General features: G+C 38.0%; 1 protein-coding gene across 1 annotated transcript; it reads right to left on the bottom strand.

Annotated features, from left to right (window-relative positions):
• Positions 1-585: 585 nt before the first annotated feature.
• Positions 586-1,876, bottom strand: LOC112748105 (zinc finger BED domain-containing protein RICESLEEPER 1-like). Its single transcript, XM_025796311.1, has 2 exons — positions 1,533-1,876; positions 586-1,342 (listed from the first exon to the last, which is right to left on the bottom strand). Exons 1-2 carry the CDS (start codon positions 1,874-1,876, stop codon positions 586-588), a joined length of 1,101 nt encoding a protein of 366 aa, XP_025652096.1.
• Positions 1,877-20,903: the final 19,027 nt, after the last annotated feature.

Below are 20,903 nucleotides of genomic sequence, written 5' to 3'. Positions count from 1 at the left end.
GTGGGCAATGATGGCTTCTAGAGCATTATTGGCAATGACTTTTCTCATTAACTTTGCAAGTTACTCCCATTCCACGTTAGTGTCAACGTTAGTGTAACTAACATTGCCACTAATGTGGTTCTTCTTTGCTTCCTTTGTCCTGAAATTAAGCAATAAAGTGCATCAAAGTTCTAGTCCAAGTCATGGAAAATGCAACATCCAATTTGTCATTAAATTCATGCAAAATGCTCATGAAATCATGTAAAGTGCACAACGTATGCTTGAATCAAGATGTAAGTGAATATCTACCCAAAACTAGCTTATTTCCTAAGTAAATGCATGAAACTACCCTAAAAACAGTAGAGAAAAGGTCAGTGAAACTGGCCAAAATGCCCTGGCATCATAAAAAAAGAATAAAGACATCATAAAGTAAATATACCATTAACAATCTTGTCACTACTGTCAAATTGATTAAACTCAAATTCTTCAAATATCTGCTTAGAAGGATACAACCATCTTTGAGTGCAAATTAAAGCTTCTGCCATTTTTGGTAACAAAGAGCTACGATAAAGATTAACCACACGCCCACCGGTACTAAAGCATGATTCAGATGCACCAGTTGAAACTGGAATACCAAAAGACATCATGGGCTATGGGAGAAAGAATTCTATATTTTGATCCATTTAATTTCCACCAAGTCAATATATCAAAATTCTCATCTTCCACGTCTACAGGATCTTCAGCCAAATATTTCTCAACATCTGATTTGCTATCTGCATTAGCTTTTTCCTTCTTTTGTTTTTTCCATAAATTCACTCTATTTGCAGCAACACCCTTAGCACTAGACTGACCACTATTTTTATCATTCAAAACAACTCTAGAGGAACCGCCACCATCATCAAGAACTTTCTTATCTACAATTTCTTTTGAATAAAATTTGTACAATGTCTCTAATATAAATTTCACAAAACTAGTCATACTAGTAGCCACTTCCTTATCATATACATCATCTAAACACCAAGAAAGATAATCAAATTTGTAGCGAGGATCTAAAACAACGGCAACAAGTATCAAAGGATTAAACTTGTCAACTGGTCCCCAATATTTATCGTATTTAGCCTTCATAGAGCATGCCATAGTTCCCAATAATTCAGAATTGTTGTGGCTCCAAGATGTTAGTTGAGAATTTATAGATGCAATTTCATGAAAGCATTTGTTTGAAGTAACATGTAAAGAAGTTGAGAAACACAAAGTAATCTCATAGAAGATTCTCAAAAAATCAATGAATAGCCTAGCATGTTGCCAATCAAGTGCCGTGGGTGGACCAACATTCTTTTTACCCCCACTATCCTCTCCAAACCATCTAAAAAAATAAGTTTCTTGATCATAAAGTCTATCAAAAGTTTTTTCAAAATTTTCAGCATGTTCCAACATTAGATAGGTGGAATTCCATCTAGTTGGAACATCCAAACAAACAAGACTTTTAGACTCTATCAACTTAGCCTCAACATTCTTTAAATTTTTTAATTCTTTGGGGAGAAGATCTAACACACCTAACAGCATTCTGAATGCTTTCAATGGAGGCATGTTGCTCTTTAATTTCTTCATTCACTATCAAGTTGAGAACATGAGCACAACACCTCATTTGCAAATATTTTCGTATGCACACCAATCCACCCTTTGCGGCTAATTTTCTTTGAAGGTAAGTGATAGCCCCGTCATTTGAAGATGCATTGTCTAATGTGATTGTGAAGACCTTTTCAATTTCCCACTCTCTCAAACATGTCTCAATTTCTCTCCCTATTGTTTCTCCCTTGTGGTTCTCAATCAAGTAAAAGTTGAGAATTCTCTTTTGTAGCTTCCATTCGTCATCAACAAAATGTGCGGTTAGGCTCATGTAGCTAATATTTTGATTTGATGTCAAACAAACTCGAGCACATGACTTTTCCAACCAAGCTTTAAGTTTTTTCTTCTCCTCTAAATAAAGTTGAAAACAATCTCTTGACATTGTCATCCTGGATGGTACAGTGAATCTTGGCTCAAATCAATTAATCATTTTGCGAAACCCAATCCCTTCGACCACTTTAAAAAGGTGTTCATCAAGGATAATAAACTCAGGCATTGCCTTCCTACAATCTTCCAATCTATAGCCATTGACTTTGAAAGTTTTTCCGGTTTCACCTTCTTCACTAACCTTAGGCATATAGCCATGAAGTGTCCCATTTTTGCCTACTTTTATAAATATCCACTTGTGAGAAATTTTCAAGTGTTTATTCAAAGAATTTGTGCCATGTCTAATTGGGTGACATAGATATACTTTTCGACAGTGGTTACATTTGGCCTTGTGCTCTCCATTAGTCTCGCTAAATGGAAGCTGCTTAAAATGCGTCCAAACATAAGACTTTTTTCCCTTGCGAGTAGCCTGCTGTCCCTCGTTAGCTTGTTGTCCCTCGACAGCAGCAACTTCATGCTCTATGTCCATAGCTTTGTTGTCATTATTACTTTGGACTGCAATACAACTAGGATCTTCTCCTCCCATTTGTGTTTATCTAAACATAAAAAAAGTTCATATAACAATATATCTAAAAAAAAATTAAACATACTTAAACAACTGAGCATAAATACAATATATCTAAATAAAATTGAGCATACTTAAACAAGTGTTCAGTCTCATCATTTAATTTAACAATAACAAATGAAAAGAGAATTAAATGTTTAATTTACTAATCCAAATAAGAAAAACAAAACAAATAAGAAAGATTCATAAGTATGTCAGTTTCATTCTTATTCTTGTAAGACTTAAGTGAAGTGAGGCATAGATAATAACTGAAGGTTGAAATGCACGTGAAGATAGAGGAAGCAGCAGCTAGCATTACTCAATACTCACCAAAGCATTACTCACAATAACATAAAGTGCACAAACCAGGAAATTCAATTTTTAAATAACAATCAAATTGGAAGTGGAAGGGATCAATTATAATTACTGACAGTGCAAATTATAAAAATAAAATTATTGTTCCTACTCCCAATTCCTCTGAATTGTTAATTCCTATCTCTAATCAACAACTTCTTCCTACTTTCGCCTAGCCCGTAACTCTCATCATTGAAGTATTCAAAATACAAACTAGAAAATTAAACACACAAAAAAAAAATCAATGTTGTTAGTTTTTCTCAAAATTAAACCAATTATGGCAAGAAAAATATCAACAATTTCATTAGTTCTCCCCAAAAATAACAAAACAAATAAAATAGGTGAAATATTTAGCACCTGATGAGCGGATAATTTATACGCTTTTTGGCATTATTTTTAGTATGTTTTCAGTATATTTTAGTTAGTTTTTATTATGTTTTTATTCAAAAATCATATTTCTGGACTTTACTATGAGTTTGTGTGTTTTTCTATGATTTCAGGTATTTTCTGGCTGAAATTGAGGGACCTGAGCAAAAATCTGATTCAGAGGTTGAAAAAGGACTGCAGATGCTGTTGGATTCTGACTTCCCTGAACTCGAAGTGGATTTTCTGGAGTTACAGAAGCCCATTGGCGCGCTCTCAATTGCGTTGGAAAGTAGACATCCTGGGCTTTCCAGAAATATATAATAGTCCATACTTTGCCTGAGATTTGATGGCCCAAACTGGAGTTCCAAGTCAGCATAAAAATTCTGGCATCAAAACGCCAGAACTGGCATAAAAGCTGGAGTTAAACGCCCAAACTGGGACAAAAGCTGGCGTTTAACTCCAAAAAAAGTCTCTACATGTGAAAGCTTCAATGCTCAGCCCAAGCACACACCAAGTGGGCCCGGAAGTGGATTCTGAATCATTTACTCATTTCTGTAAACCCTTAGCTATTAGTTTTCTATAAATAGGACCTTTTGCTATTGTATTTACACACCTCATGACACTTTATACGTTTCATATTGTATTTTTGACGGAATGAGTCTCTAAACTCCATGGTTGGGGGTGAGGAGCTCTGCTGTGTTTCGATGAATTAATACAATTACTACTGTTTTCCATTCTATCACGCTTGTTTCTATTCTAAGATATTCACTCGCACTTCAACCTGATGAATGTGATGATCCGTGACACTCATCATTATTCTCACCTATGAACACGTACCTGACAACCACCTCCGTTCTATCTGCAATAGCTTGAGTGCATATCTCTTGGGTTTCTAATATAAGATTAGAACCTTCGTGGTATAGGCTAGAATTATTGGCGGTCATTCCTGAGATCCGGAAAGTCTAAACTTTGTCTGTGATATTCTGAGTAGGATCTGGGAAGGAATGATTGTGACGAGCTTCAAACTCACAAGTGCTGGGCGTAGTGACAGACGCAAAAGGATCAATGGATCCTATTCCAACATGAGTGAGAACCGACAGATGATTAGCCGTGCGGTGACAGCGCATTTGGACCATTTTCACTGAGAGGACGGATGGTAGGCATTGACAACGGTGATCCACCAACATACAGCTTGCCATGGCAGGAGCCTTGCGTATATGAAGAAGAAGACAGTAGGAAAGCAGAGATTTAGAAGACAGAGCATCTCCAAAACCTCAACCTGTTCTCCATTACTGCATAACAAGTATTTATTTCATGTTCTTTTACTTTTTAAAATTAAATCTGAGAATTATTGATATCCTGACTAAGAGTTACAAGATAACCATAGCTTGCTTCAAGTCGACAATCTCCGTGGGATCGACCCTTACTCACGTAAGGTATTACTTGGACGACCAAGTGCACTTGCTGGTTAGTTGTGCGGAGTTGCAAAAGTGTGATTGTAATTTCGTGCACCTAGTTTTTAGTGCCGTTGCCGGGAATTGTTCGAGTTTGGACAACTGACGGTTTATCTTGTTGCTTAGGTTAGGAATAATTTATTTTTGTTGGTTTAGAGTCACTAAAATTGAGTCTTTTATTTGAGTTTAGTTTCATATTTTAAGTTTGGTGTCAATTGCATGCGTTTATTTTCTTTCAATTTTTCGAATTTGCATGTTCTTAGTTCTTTCTTGATCTTTAAAAATTTTAAGTTTGGTGTCTTCTTTGTGTTTTCCATTAAATTTTCAAAAGTTTGTGTTTGATTTTCTAAAAATTTTAAGTTTGGTGTCCCTTGTGCTTTTATTTACTTAAAAGTTTTTCAAAAATTTGTTCTTGGTGTTTATCTTGATCTTCAAAGTGTTCTTAGTGTTCATCTTGACATTCAAAATTTTCTTGTTTATTCTCTTTATTTTGATCTAAAATTTCTAAGTTTAGTGTAATTTTGTTGTTTTTTCTCTTTCCTCATTAAAATTCAAAAAATAAAAAATATCTTTTCCTTATTTTACTCATAAATTTTGAAATTTTGCATTAAATTAGTCAAAGATTTTCAAAATCATATCTTTTTTTAGTCAGGTCAAAATTCTAATATCAAAAATTGATCTTTTCAAATCTTTTTCAAAAATCAAACCTTTTTAATTTCTTCAATCATATCTTTTCAATCATATCTTTTTTTATAAATTGCAATCATATCTTCTCAATAATATTTTTTTCAAAATAATTTTCAATCATATCTTTTTGATTGCTAATTTCAAAATTTTTTAATTAATTAATTAGTTTAGTTATCAATTTGCTTTTATTTCATTTTTTCTAATTTTTGAAACTTTTATTTTATCTTCCATTCATTTTGTTTTATTTTATTCGGTTACTTTTAATTAAATAAAATAAAAAAATTTTTTAAAATAAAATTTATTTGCAATTCATATCAATTCCCTTTTCTCCATCATGGACATAAGTGGAAATGAACAGTCCAGAAGGACTCTGAGGTCATATGCTAACCCCATTACAGCTGCATATGGGAGTAGCATCTGTATACCTCCCATCAAAGCAAGCAGTTTTGAGCTAAATCCTCAGCTCATTATCATGGTGCAGCAAAATTGCCAGTATTCCGGTCTTCCATAGGAAGAACCTACTGAGTTTCTGGGACAGTTCTTACAAATTGCTGATACAGTACGTGATAAAGAAGTGGATCAGGATGTCTACAGGTTATTACTGTTTCCATTTGCTGTAAAAGATCAAGCTAAGAGGTGGTTAAATAACCAACCCACAGCAAGCATAAAAATATGGAGACAATTATCAGACAAATTCCTGAATCAATTTTACCCTCCAAAAAGGATGACACAGCTGAGGCTGGACATACAAGGCTTTAAACAAGAGGATCATGAATTCTTTTATAATGTCTGGGAGAGGTACAGAGGGATACTAAGGAAATGCCCATCTGAAATATTTTCAGAGTGGGTACAGTTAGACATCTTCTACTATGGGCTTACAGAAAGAGCTCAAATGTCTCTAGATCACTCGGCTAGTGGATCTATACACATGAGAAAGACAATTGAAGAGGCTCAAGAACTCATAGATACGGTTGCTAGAAATCAACATCTGTACTCAAGCAGTGAGTCCTCCATAAAGGAAGAAGCTAGGGCAGTAACTACTGATCCTAATCCTCAAGAACAGATCATTGAGCTTAATCAGCAATTGCTCCTTATGACAAAACAATTAGCAAAATTTAAAGAGATGCTCCAACACACTAAAAATGCTAACAAGAATATGGAAGCACAACTGAATCAGACAAACAGCAGATATCTAAACAGATAACAGAAGAATGCCAAGCTGTTCAACTAAGGAGCGGGAAGACGTTGAATAATTCAGCTCAAAGTAGCAGAAAGCCAAGAAGGGAACAACTGACAGAGGATGACCAAACCACTGTCCAAAATCCCTCTGAGGACAGAAAGAGTCCAGAGAGGAATAATTCTGGCGTTCAAACGCCAGAAAAGGGTGAAAAATTGGCGTCAAACGCCCAGTGGATGCCCACTTCTGGCGTTCAAACGCCAGAAAAGGGAGAAAAGTTGGCATTGAACGCCCATTCCTTGCCCAGTTCTGGCGTTCAAACGCCAGAAAAGGGTGGGAAGCTGGCGTTAGACGCCCATCCAGCACCCAATCCTGGCGTTCAAACGCTAATGAGGGATCAGACACCTGCAAGTGCTGATAGTAACCCCTCTAAGAAGGCTTCTCCAACCACCTCTGTAGGGAATAAACCTGCAGCAACTAAGGTTGAAGAATATAAAGCCAAGATGCCTTATCCTCAGAAACTCTGCCAAGCAGAACAGGATAAATAATTTACCCGCTTTGCAGACTATCTCAGGACTCTTGAGATAAAGATCCCATTTGCAGAGGCACTGGAGCAAATACCTTCTTATGCTAAGTTCATGAAAGAGATCTTAAGTCATAAGAAGGATTGGAGAGAAATTGAAAAAGTTTTTCTCACTGAAGAATGCAGTGCAGTTATTCTGAAAAGCTTACCAGAGAAGCTTAAAGATCCGGGAAGCTTTATGATACCGTGCACATTAGAGGGTACTTGTACCAAGACAGCTCTATGTGACCTTGGGGCAAGTATCAATCTAATTCCTGCATCCACTATCAGAAAGCTTGGCTTGACTGAAGAGGTCAAACCAACCCGGATATGTCTTCAACTTGCTGATGGCTCCATTAAATACCCATCAGGCATAATTGAGGACATGATTGTCAAGGTTGGGCCATTTGCCTTTCCCACCGACTTTGTAGTGCTGGAAATGGAGGAGCACAAGAGTGCAACTCTCATTCTAGGAAGACCCTTCCTAGCAACTGGACGAACTCTCATTGATGTCCAAAAAGGGGAAGTGACCCTAAGAGTCAATGAGGATGAGTTCAAGCTAAATGTTGTCAAAGCTATGCAGCATCCAGATACATCAAATGACTGCATGAGCGTTGATATTATTGACTCCTTGGTGGAAGAGATCAATATGACTGAGAGTCTCGAATCAGAGCTAGAGGACATCTTTAAAGATGTTCAGCATGATCTGGAGGAACCAGAGGAAATAACAGAACCTCTGAAAATTCCTCAGGAAGAGGATAAGCCTCCTAAACCAAAGCTCAAACCACTACCACCATCCCTGAAATATGCATTTCTGGGAGAAGGTGACACTTTTCCGGTGATCATAAGCTCTGCTTTGAATCCACAGGAAGAGAAAGCACTAATTCAGGTGCTGAGGACACACAAGACAGCTCTTGGGTGGTCCATAAGTGATCTTAAGGGCATTAGCCCAGCAAGATGCATGTACAAGATCCTATTGGAGGATGATGCTAAGCCAGTGGTTCAACCACAGAGGCGGCTAAATCCAGCCATGAAGGATGTGGTGCAGAAAGAGGTCACTAAGTTACTAGAGGCTGGGATTATTTATCCTATTTCTGATAGACCCTGGGTAAGCCCTATCCACGTTGTCCCTAAGAAGGGAGGCATGACAGTGGTTCATAATGAAAAGAATGAACTGGTTCCTACAAGAATAGTTACATGGTGGCGTATGTGTATTGACTACAGAAGGCTCAATACAGCCACCAGAAAGAATCATTTTCCTTTACCATTCATAGACCACATGTTAGAGAGACTAGCAGGTCATGAATACTACTGCTTTTTGGATGGCTATTCAGGTTACAACCAAATTGCAGTAGATCCTCAAATCCAAGAGAAAACAGTATTTATATGTTCTTCTGGAGTATTTGCCTACAGAAGGATGCCCTTTGGTCTATGCAATGCACTTGCAACCTTTTAGAGGTACATGCTCTCTATCTTCTTTGATATGGTAGAGAAATTTCTGGAAGTCTTCATGGATGGCTTTTTAGTATTTAGAGACTCATTCAACTCCCGTCTTGACCATTTAGCACTTGTTCTGAAAATATGCCAAGAGACCAACCTAGTTTTAAACTGGGAAAAATGTCACTTTATGGTGACTGAAGGAATTGTCCTTGGGCATAAAATTTCAAACAAGGGAATAGAGGTGGATCAAGCTAAAGTGGAAGTAATTAAAAAATTACCACCACCTGCCAATGTTAAGGCAATCAGAAGCTTTCTGGGGCATGTAGAATTCTATAGGAGGTTTATAAAGGATTTTTCGAAAATTGCAAAACCTCTGAGCAATCTGCTAGCTGCTGACATGCCATTTGTGTTTGACACAGAGTGTCTGCAGGCGTTTGAAACTCTGAAAGCTAAGCTGGTCACAACACTAGTTATTTCTGCACCAAACTGGACATTACCATTCGAACTAATGTGTGATGCCAGTGACCATGCCATTGGTGCAGTGCTAGGACAGAGGCATAACAAGCTTTTGCACGTCATTTACTATGCCAGCAGTGTTCTAAATGACGCACAAAAAACTACACAACCACAGAAAAAGAGTTGCTTGCAGTTGTTTATGCGATTGACAAGTTTAGATCCTATTTAGTAGGTTCAAAAGTGATTGTGTATACTGACCATGCTGCTCTTAAATATCTACTCACAAAGCAGGATTCTAAACCTAGGCTCATAAGATGGGTACTGCTTCTGTAAGAATTTGATATAGAAATAAGAGACAGAAAAGGGACAGAGAACCAGGTAGCTGATCACCTGTCCCGGATAGAACCAGTAGCAGGGGCGTCCCTCCCTCCTACTGAGATCTCTGAGACCTTTCCGGATGAAAAACTCTTCGCCACTCAGGAAGCACCATGGTTTGCAGACATTGAAAATTATAAAGCTGTGAGGTTCATACCCAAGGAGTACAGTAGGGTGCAAACGAAAAAACTAATTCTGATGCAAAGTACTACTTATGGGATGAACCATATCTCTTTAAGAGATGTGCAGATGGAATGATCCGCAGATGCGTACCTAGAGAGGAGGCACAGAAGATCCTATGGCATTACCATGGATCACAGTATGGAGGACATTTCGGAGGTGAGCGAACAGCCACTAAGGTCCTCCAATGTGGATTCTACTGGCCTACTCTACACAGAGATGCCCGAGAGTTTGTGCGTAACTGTGACAGTTGCCAGAGAGCTGGTAACTTACCTCATGGTTATGCCATGCCTCAACAAGGGATCTTAGAGATTGAGTTATTTGATGTATGGGGTATTGACTTCATGGGTCCTTTCCCACCATCATACTCAAACACTTACATTCTGGTGGCAATAGACTACGTATCTAAATGGGTAAAAGCAATTGCCACACCCACTAATGATACTAAGATAGTGCTGAAGTTCCTCTAGAAATATATCTTCAGCAGATTTGGTGTTCCCAGAGTACTCATCAGTGACGGGGGCACTCATTTCTGCAATAAACAGCTTTACTCTGCTATGGTCCGATATGGAATTAGCCATAAAGTAGCAACTCCATATCATCCACAGACAAATGGGCAGGCTGAAGTCTCTAATAGAGAACTAAAAAGAATCCTGGAATGGACTATAATTGCCCGTAGAAAGGATTGGGCAAAAAGCTTGGATGATGCTCTGTGGACATACAGAACAGCATTCAAGACTCCTATAGGAACCTCTCCATACCAGCTTGTGTATGGCAAGGTCTGTCATCTGCCCGTGGAACTGGAACATAAGGCCTACTGGGCAACCAGATTCCTAAACCTGGATGCTAAGTTAGCTGGAGAGAAAAGATTGCTCCAGCTAAATGAGCTAGAGGAATTCAGACTCAGTGCTTTTGAAAATGAAAAAATTTATAAGGAAAAAGCAAAAAGGTGGCATGACAAGAAACTGTCATCTAGAGTCTTTGAACCAGGACAGAAGGTTCTGATGTTTAATTCTAGGCTCAGATTATTCCCCGTGAAATTGAAATCCCGGTGGAGGGGACCGTATGTGATTACAAGTGTGTCACCATATGGATATGTTGAGCTTCAGGATATTGACTCTAACAAAAAGTTCATTGTTAATGGACAGAGAATCAAACACTATCTTGAAAGCAATTTTGAGCAAGAATGCTCAAAACTGAGACTAGAATAAAGCTCAGTCAAGGTCCAGCTAAAGACAATAAAGAAGCACTTACTAGGAGGCAACCCAGCCATTAGCAAGTTATTTGTTTTAATTAATACTTATAGAAGTTTGATATAAATTTTCTTCAAGATTAATCATCAAATTGTAGGAATTCACAGAGTTATAGAAGGATTCAGTGCAAAAAGCAGGGAAAAGGAGCTCACTAGCAAGAAAACGCCAGTAAGGGGTATTTTGGACGTTAAACGCCAGAATGGGTGCCATTCTGGGCGTTTAACGCCATACTTGCAGCATCCTGGGCGTTCAGAAAAATGCCCAGTGACAAAGGGGTTTCTGGCGTTTAACACCAGCCAGGGTACCTGACTGGGCATTAAACGCCCACATTGGCCAATATATGGGCGTTAAACGCCAGAATGCATACCATTCTAGGCGTTTAACGCCAGAAAGGTAGGGGGAGAGGATTTTGCTTTCCACTTCAAAATTTTTCAATTTTTCATGTTTTGACTCATAATTTTCTGCATAAACATATTACAAATTTTCATCATTCACCTTCAAATTTTCAAAAATTCAACAATTTCCTAAATCCCTTTTCAAATTTCTTTCAAATCATTTCCAAATCTTCTTCAAAAACTCAATTATCTTCTCAATTTCTTTCCAAATCTTTTCCAACTCATCATATCATCTTTTAATTCTTAGATGCATCAACAAATTTTCAGATTTAACTCTTTTATATCTTTTCCATTTAAAAATCTCATCTTTTTCATATCATGATTCTATTTTTTTCTTTCACCAATCATATCTTTTTTTCAAATTTTTGAAATCCCTCCCCTCCACTTATAAATACACATTCGGCCATCCCCACCTCTCCACCATTCGAATTTGCCTCTCCTCCTATCTCTCTTCTTTCTTTTCTTTTGCTTGAGGGCAAGCAAACCTCTAAGTTTGGTGTGTTTTTCCGTGATCACTGAGCTAAGACTCATTAAGATCATGGCTTCTAAGGGAAAACAAACCAATTCAAGAGGTAAGAAAGAGAATACTCCAAAGAGTCTTTGGAATCAAGAGAGGTTCTTAACCAAAGAACATGCAGATCATTACCACAAAATAATGGGTCTGAGGTCAGTGATCCCGGAAGCTAAATTCGATTTGAAAGAAGACGAATATCCAGAGATCCAAGAGAAAATTCGAAACAGAGGATGGGAAATTCTAGCTAATCCTGAGACAAAGGTTGGAAGAAACATGGTTCAGGAATTCTACTCAAATCTGTGGCTGACAGATAAGCAGAGAATAACTAGAACCGCCTTTCATACCTACAGAACTATGGTCAGAGGGAGGATTATTTACTTCCACCTGGACAAAATAAGAGAAGTGTTCAAACTGCCTCAACTACAAGATGATCCAGAATCCTTTAATAGGAGAATGGTGAGAGTAGATAAGGGGTTGGACCAAGTTCTAGAGGACATATGCCTCCCTGGAACTAAGTGGATAACCAATTCAAAAGGTGTCCCAAACCAACTCAAGAGAGGAGATCTCAAACCAGTCGCAAGAGGCTGGTTGGACTTCATTGGGCATTCTATACTGCCCACTAGCAACCGCTCTGAGGTCACTATCAAAAGAGCAGTGATGATTCATTGTATTATACGGGAAAACGAAGGGGAGATTCATCATCTGATTTCTTGTGAGATTTACACAATTGCAAACAAGAACTCCACTGAAGCCAAACTAGCATACCCAAGCTTAATTTCTCTACTATGTAAAGATGTTGGGGTGAGAATGGGAGTAGATGAATTCATCCCAATCGAACACCCAATCACCAAGAAGTCAATGGAAGGACAAAAAGTGCAAGACAACTCCATCAAAAGGAGGGCGCAGAAGTTCCTCCCAGAAATCCCTGAAATTGACTACTGGACTTGCTTAGAAGCATCTATCACCAAGATGCAAGAAGCTGTGGATCAACTTAAGGAAGAACAGCAGAATCAAAACTGCATGCTGTGCAAGCTGCTTAAGGAACATGAGAAGCAGGGGCGTGAGCTACAGGAGCTGAAGCGCCAGAAGCTCTCCCTTGAAGGACCAAACACCTCACGGATTGAAGGAGCATCCACTTCTCAAAATCAAGGTTGTTGAGTCCTAACTCTGTGATAACCTTTATTATTAGGAATCTATTTTAAGAGTCATTTATTTTTCTGTTTTTAATTTTCTGTCTTCTATTATTATTGGTCTGCTCTTATATTTATTTTGAGTCTTATTTTTATTCCATGATTAATAAAAATTTAAAGTTTATGTCTTAAAGCTATGAATGTCCTATGAATCCATCATCTTTCTTAAAGGAAAAATATTTTAAATCACAAAAGAACAAGAAGTACATGATTTCGAATTCATCCTTGAAATTAGTTTAATTATTTTGATGTGGTGACAATACTTTTTGTCTTCTGAAATGAATGCTTGAACAGTGCATATGTCTTTTGAATTTGTTGTTTATGAATGTTAAAATTGTTGGCTCTTGAAAGAATAATGGAAAAGGAGAAATGTTATTGATAATCTGAAAAATCATGAAATTGATTCTTGAAGCAAGAAAAAGCAGTGAAAAGCTTGCGAAAAAAATGGCGCAAAAAAATAAAGAAAAAGAAAAAGCAAGCAGAAAAAAGTCAATAGCCCTTTAAACCAAAAGGCAAGGGTAATAAAAAGGATCCAAGGCTTTGAGCATCAGTGGATAGGAGGGCCCACAGGAATAAAATCTTGGCCTAAGCGGCTAAACCAAGCTGTCCCTAACCATGTGCTTGTGGCATGAAGGTGTCAAGTAAAAACTTGAGACTGAGCGGTTAAAGTCGTGGTCCAAAGCAAAAAGAGTGTGCTTAAGAGCTCTGGACACCTCTAATTGGGGACTCTAGCAAAGCTGAGTCACAATCTGAAAAGGTTCACCCAGTTATGTGTCTGTGGCATTTATGTATCAGGTGGTAATACTGGAAAACAAAATGCTTAGGGTCACGGCCAAGACTCATAAAGTAACTGTGTTCAAGAATCAACAATACTGAACTAGGAGAATCAATAACACTATATAAATTCTGAGTTCCTAAAGATGCCAATCATTCTAAACTTCAAGGGATAAAGTGAGATGCCAAAACTGTTCAAAGGCAAAACGCTACTAGTCCCGCTCATCTAATTGGAGCTAAGTTTCATTGATAATTTAGAATTTATAGTATATTCTCTTCTTTTTATCCTATTTGATTTTCAGTTGCTTGGGGACAAGCAACAATTTAAGTTTGGTGTTGTGATGAGCGGATAATTTATACGCTTTTTGGCATTGTTTTTAGTAAGTTTTCAGTATATTTTAGTTAGTTTTTATTATGTTTTTATTAGTTTTTATTCAAAAATAATATTTCTGGACTTTACTATGAGTTTGTGTGTTTTTCTGTGATTTCAGGTATTTTCTGGCTGAAATAGAGGGACCTGAGCAAAAATCTGATTTAGAGGCTGAAAAAGGACTGCAGATGCTGTTGGATTCTGACCTCCCTGCACTCGAAGTGGATTTTCTGGAGCTACAAAAGCCCAATTGGCGCGCTCTCAATTGCGTTGGAAAGTAGACATCCTGGGCTTTCCAGAAATATATAATAGTCCATACTTTGCCTGAGATTTGATGGCCCAAACTGGAGTTCCAAGTCATCATAAAAATTCTGGCGTCAAAACGCCAGAACTGGCATAAAAGCTGGAGTTAAACGCCCAAACTGGGACAAAAGCTGGCGTTTAACTCCAAAAAAAGTCTCTACATGTGAAAGCTTTAATGCTCAGCCCAAGCACACACCAAGTGGGCCCGGAAGTGGATTCTGAATCATTTACTCATTTCTGTAAACCCTTAGCTATTAGTTTTCTATAAATAGGACCTTTTGCTATTGTATTTACACACCTCATGACACTTTATACGTTTCATATTGTATTTTTGACGGAATGAGTCTCTAAACTCCATGGTTGGGGGTGAGGAGCTCTGCTGTGTTTCGATGAATTAATACAATTACTACTGTTTTCCATTCTATCACGCTTGTTTCTATTCTAAGATATTCATTTGCACTTCAACCTAATGAATGTGATGATCCGTGACACTCATCATTATTCTCACCTCTGAACGCGTGCCTGACAACCACCTTCGTTCTATCTGCAATAGCTTGAGTGCATATCTCTTGGGTTTCTAATCTAAGATTAGAACCTTCGTGGTATAGGCTAGAATTATTGGCGGTCATTCTTGAGATCCGGAAAGTCTAAACCTTGTCTGTGGTATTCTGAGTAGGATCTGGGAAGGGATGATTGTGACGAGCTTCAAACTCACGAGTGCTGGACGTAGTGACAGACGCAAAAGGATCAATGGATCCTATTCCAACATGAGTGAGAACCGACAGATGATTGGCCGTGCGGTGACAGCACATTTGGACCATTTTCACTGAGAGGATGGATGGTAGGCATTGACAACGGTGATCCACCAACATACAGCTTGCCATGGAAGGAGCCTTGCGTGTGTGAAGAAGAAGACAATAGGAAAGCAGAGATTTAGAAGACAGAGCATCTCTAAAACCTCAACCTGTTCTCCATTACTGCAGAACAAGTATTTATTTCATGTTCTTTTACTTTTTAAAATTAAATCTGAGAATTATTGATATCCTGACTAAGAGTTACAAGATAACCATAGCTTGCTTCAAGCCGACAATCTCCGTGGGATCGACCCTTAATCACGTAAGGTATTACTTGGACGACCTAGTGTACTTGCTGGTTAGTTGCGCGGAGTTGCAAAAGTGTGATTGTAATTTTGTGCACCAGCACCCAGTAGGTCAGTAATTGCAAGAAAAAAAATGAAAATCAATGGTTTTAGCAAAAACAAATTACCTATTCTGTGTCTTGTGATGAACACTGCGTTGGTGAGAACTCTGAGTCTCTGAGAGGTGATTTAAGGCGAGTTACTGGTGCACGCAGTGGTTGACGGTAAGCTATTGTGGTGGTTGATCAGACTTGGTGGAGAAAGAGGAAAGTGAAAAAAGGGACAGCGAAAAGACTAAAGAAGTTGGTAGTGAAGGAGAGAGTGAGGTAAGATTAAGAAGCATAAATGGCATCGAGGTGTGAAGGAGGAGCTCTCCGCTAGCCGTTGGGGCTGTGGTGCTGCGCCTCAGGGAAAAGAGTTTGAGTGAGAGAGAGTGTGTGCTGTGCCCCAGCCCCTGAATATTGTTGGCTGTGAAGTGTGAATCCTGAAGAATGAAATTGTGAACATTGAGCACAAAGGCAAGAAACATAATGCATATTTTTTTATTTTTTTACTGCACGCCTACACGGGTCCAACGGCACGGGGCCGGGTGACTCGAGGCTTGGCCCGAACCCGATTTAATAAATAACCAGGGCCATCTATTGAAACCTCGGGTCTGACCAGGCCATAACGAAGCCGGGCCAAATTAGCCCCGAAGTCACCGGGTCCGGTCCGGGTCTTCGGGCCGGAGCGGGTCTTGTGCACCCCTAGAGTGACTCATTAATGATTTAGTTGTTCAACCGAGATTCAATCGATTAATTAAATAAAAAATAAAATTATTTAAAATTTAATATATAATTTTAGATATTTAAATTCAATAATTTCTAAGGTAATAAAATTTAAAGTTTTACAATTTCACACAATAAATTATTCATAATCTATTGTTAAAAGTTTACAAACAACTTCAAAAATCAAAGTTTATAAATGAAAAAAAATGAAGACACACATAAATGAGCCGTACTAAATATAATGTTTCTAAAAATGTAATTATTTTGAGGTGTTTACCCGAACTAGACACAACAAGATATAAGTTGATTTGTGTCATTTTTCCCTAGTTTGTGGCAATTTGAAACCCCCACAAAAAGATTTGTGGGTGTTTCTCAAATCTCCAAAATTTGAGGTACCACGAGCTTATTTGTAGCGATTTTACAGAACCCCAGGACGTAATTTTGTGGCGGTTCTTTAAACCCCAAAAAATTAATGAATAATTAGTTAATAAATTAATTTTTATAAAAGAAATTAGAAATATGAATTTTATAGTTTAATGAGATAGATATAATTAAAATAAGAATTTTGACACTAATTTTAAAGAATTTGGCTCAAGATTGGGCCGAACGGATCAAACCGGACGAACCGGACCCGTATTGTACCCAAGGTCCAACCCAAACACCTATTAAAGGGTATGGCTTCAGCTTCTTTCCCCCATTCATGAAAAACACACGCTGCATTTGGGAAATTTGGGGAAGGTGAAACCAAAAACACCAAACCCTCAATTTAATTTCAAATTTACTTAACTTTCAATCCCGAGCTCCAATCGTCGCACCGTTTGCTGCCACGCGTCCACCGCATCGAGCTCTACGAATCTATCGGAACAATTTTATAAGTAAGCCTCATTCTCTTTTCCAAATGCTCATCCCCTAAAGTTTGAAATTCAATGAACAATTATGTTGAATTTTGTGTAATTTTGGTGTTTAGGTTCGAATTAGCTTATGGGTATCATCGAGTCTAGGTCTTTTGAGTTGTGGGTCAGGTAAGCACCCTTAAAATCTTTGTGTAATGTTAAATTAGTGAAATCTATATTGATTATAGTGATAATTGTGGTGTTAGATTGAAAATTGATTGTTGGTTAGAGTCAAAATGAGAATTTAAAAGCTAGAGATCAAGCTTTGGTGGCTAGAGGGCTGTTTAGTGATGTTTTGGAGTCTTGGAAGCTTGGAAAACACTGAATTGTGAGGTGTTCCGGGTATTAGGAGGAATCGGCCAAGGTATAGTTTTGTTTCTCGTAACTAAAATTTAATGTGTCGTGAAAACTTAGGGTAGATAACCGTAAGATAGGATTGAAATGTTGATGTTGTTGATATTGATATTTGTTGGTATTTATGAGGTTGATGACTAGTAATATGAATGAGGATATTGTTAGTGAAATAATAATTTTGAGTGATTAATGATGCATGTTGATAATTATGTTTATAATTGTTTTGAATATGAATTATTGTGTTGAGACAGATGAAATGATGAGTTGGAGTAATATTGGATGAATTAGGAGGTTGAGATATGATTGGGTGAATTTAATGCAATTTTGGTAAGTTTTGAAATGGTTTTGGATTTGGAAAGGTTGGGAAAAACTTGAGTTTTAAGTTTTGGTCAAAACAGAATTTTAACGAACTTCAGCGGTCTATAACTTGAGCCTCGAATTTTGGATTTGAATGAAATATATTTCAAATTAAAGATATTTTCAATAAATTTTGGTATAAAATTTGAGGTAAATAGAATTTTGTAAAGAAAGTTATGGACGTCAGAAAATAGATATAAAAACCTGATTTGGTTAAGTTGCAGAATTTTTGAAATTGTTGGTGTGTGTGCGTACGCACACTACTGTGCACTCGCACCGGACAAAGCGTGAGTTTTGGCTCGTGCATACGTACGAGGGGTGTGCGCATGCACACCTGGGCGTTTGGCAAGTGTACGCACGCACACTATGGTGCGTACGCACACACATAGGAAGGCTTGTTGTTGCATGACCTTTGTGCGCATGCACACGTTTAAAAGATTGTGTGGAGTGTGCGCATGCGCACATGTTTGCATACGCACACTACCCTATTTTTTTAAAAACTCAGTTTTCCACTATCTAACTTTTCCGACAAGCCTGTAATCCTTCGAAACTACTACTTTGAACAAAATTCACTATTTCTACACTATTGACCATTATTTTGGTTTTTTCCATACTCTTGAAAAACTCTATTTAAAGCCTGAAAGGTGGTTATTGGGTAGTAGAGTGTAGATATGATTGTGGAAATAAGTATCTTCTTGATGAAGGAAGAGGTAAAGTGAAGGATGATAATGGCGGAAGTGCTGTATATGTAATACTCTTAATGGCTATGTTGAATAATGAATTATGGCTGATAATGATTATATGAATTTGATTGACTATGTGATTTGTTACACTTCCAAATATCTGAGATACGAGTTTCACTGGGTGAAAGCAGTGGCTTGCCACCATGTGCTCCAGGTTGAGACTCGATACTCTGCTAACCCTATGTCGTAAGTATGACTGGAGACTTATACCTTTCCGGATGAGCTAACCCCCATGGATATACACATGTGTGTGTTATATGGTTATGAATGAGTATGATTTGAGATTTGGGGATACACGACAGAGGGACAGTCCAATGGTTAGCTACCAGGACTTGTCGGGTTGGCTATATAACTGACAGACAAGACTCATCAACCATAGGATAGACATACATCATATGCATCTATGTGTTTATTTGGTGTGCTTGTTTTAGAATGCCTAATTGATCACATAAACTACTTGCTACATGTTCATTTACTATATTTGTACTCTAATTGTGATTTTTTTGTATGTACTATTTGTGTTTGAAAATAAATAAGTCCAATGGCGGTTGGGAGGTTCAGAGGAGTTGGAAAGGGAAGTGTTAGATTAGAAGGAAGATCCTTAGTTAGTCGCCTAAATTTTTGGTTTAATTGTGTTTTATAAGAGTGAATCAAATGTTGGAAGTTCTAGGATTGCCTTTTCCTTTCCCGGGACCTTATATGTTAGTTATGTAGGCACTGTTACCATACTGAGAACCTCCGGTTCTTATTCTATACATATTTTGTCGTTTTCAGATGCAGGACGTAAGGCACCTCGCTGAGGCATACTGGGAGCTTCTGAAAGCGAAGAATTTTTGCGTTTTGGGACTCTATTTTGGTTTTGATGTATATGTATATTATGTTTTATCCCTCTTAGAGGTTGATTTGGAGAAACAGGTTCTGTAAACAGTATTTTGAGTCTTTTTGGGGTCCTCATGTATATATGTATATGTGCTCTGGCTGGTTTTAACTTCGCGAGCCGAGTCAGAAGCTTTGTTATCTGTATTCTTGCAATTCTTTCCTTAGGTATCTATAGTTCTTTGCTCTTACTTTATCCAGTTTACGGTCACGCTTTTTTGTCGAGAGATATGCGCTTTTATGTTTAACGCTTTGTTTAACTTTTCTTCAAAGGCTCCTAGATACGACTTCTTTTCAACTATATTATATATAAGATTTTACTTTTAGAGGTTGTAATACCTTGCCATCTCTATTTTATGACTTAAGCATAAGCCTCTGTGTGGTAGGGTGTTATAGGTTCTTTGTCTGCTTTGGGAGGGGAGGGGGGTTTAAGTCAACCCCCCCACAAAAACTAAATTTTCAAATAAAAAATAGCAACAAATGAACGGTTACAAACCATTTAAAATTAAAACTAAACGGATTTGGAAGCTAGAAACTACTATTATTGATTGAACAAATTACATCAATCAAACTAAAGATTATTTAAATTTAAAGAAATTTAAAGACTCTAATTTGATATTTGCTTATGAATTAAAAATAAAATTGTTTCCCTGTAGTAATTGGTATGTGTTCATACCCTGGGTCGAGCTGTCCGACCCGGGATGTTTTAGCGACAAGTTGACCGACCTCTTTAGGTCAGACTATCCGACCTCTTCTCAAAGAGGTCGGCCAAATCGCCAGAGGAGGCCCAAGCAGGCCTAAATAAAGGGACACAACCCAATTTAAAGGTAGTTAAGGCCTAGAAAGATAAGGGCGGTTCCCTAGAAGATAAGATGACCTCACTTAAAGATAAGATAAGATAAGATAACTATCTTATCTCCAGAAAGGTCACTCCACATCATTATAAATACACTGGAGCACCCAGGTATAACTCATACTCTGATTCTACTAAAAAACTGCTTAATATCCTTGCTAACTTAAGCATCGGAGTCCCTTGCAGGTACCACCACCACCTTCCGGTAACGAAGGATCAGCACCACCACCAAGTCCAACAAGTCGAACACAACAGCGCCGACCAGTACAGAAGATCTCATCTGAGATCGACCTACAGTTTCAGGTAACCCTCGGAACATTGGCGCCGTTGCCGGGGACCTGGAAGTCATTCCATTCACATGGTGGACGACCATGACAACGACCACAACTCTGGTTTGGTAGACAGAACACCAAACAAAAACACGGATACTACACCAAAAGATACTCCTCAACCTAATAAAGACAAGAATTCACCAAACACGGAAGCCATGGAGGCACTTCAAAACCGCCTAAAAAAACTCGAAAAAGAGGTGGAGC

This window comes from Arachis hypogaea, chromosome 15 (assembly GCF_003086295.3).
Source record: "Arachis hypogaea cultivar Tifrunner chromosome 15, arahy.Tifrunner.gnm2.J5K5, whole genome shotgun sequence".
NCBI lineage: Eukaryota > Viridiplantae > Streptophyta > Magnoliopsida > Fabales > Fabaceae > Arachis > Arachis hypogaea.
This window is presented reverse-complemented; position numbering and strand designations above follow the sequence as displayed.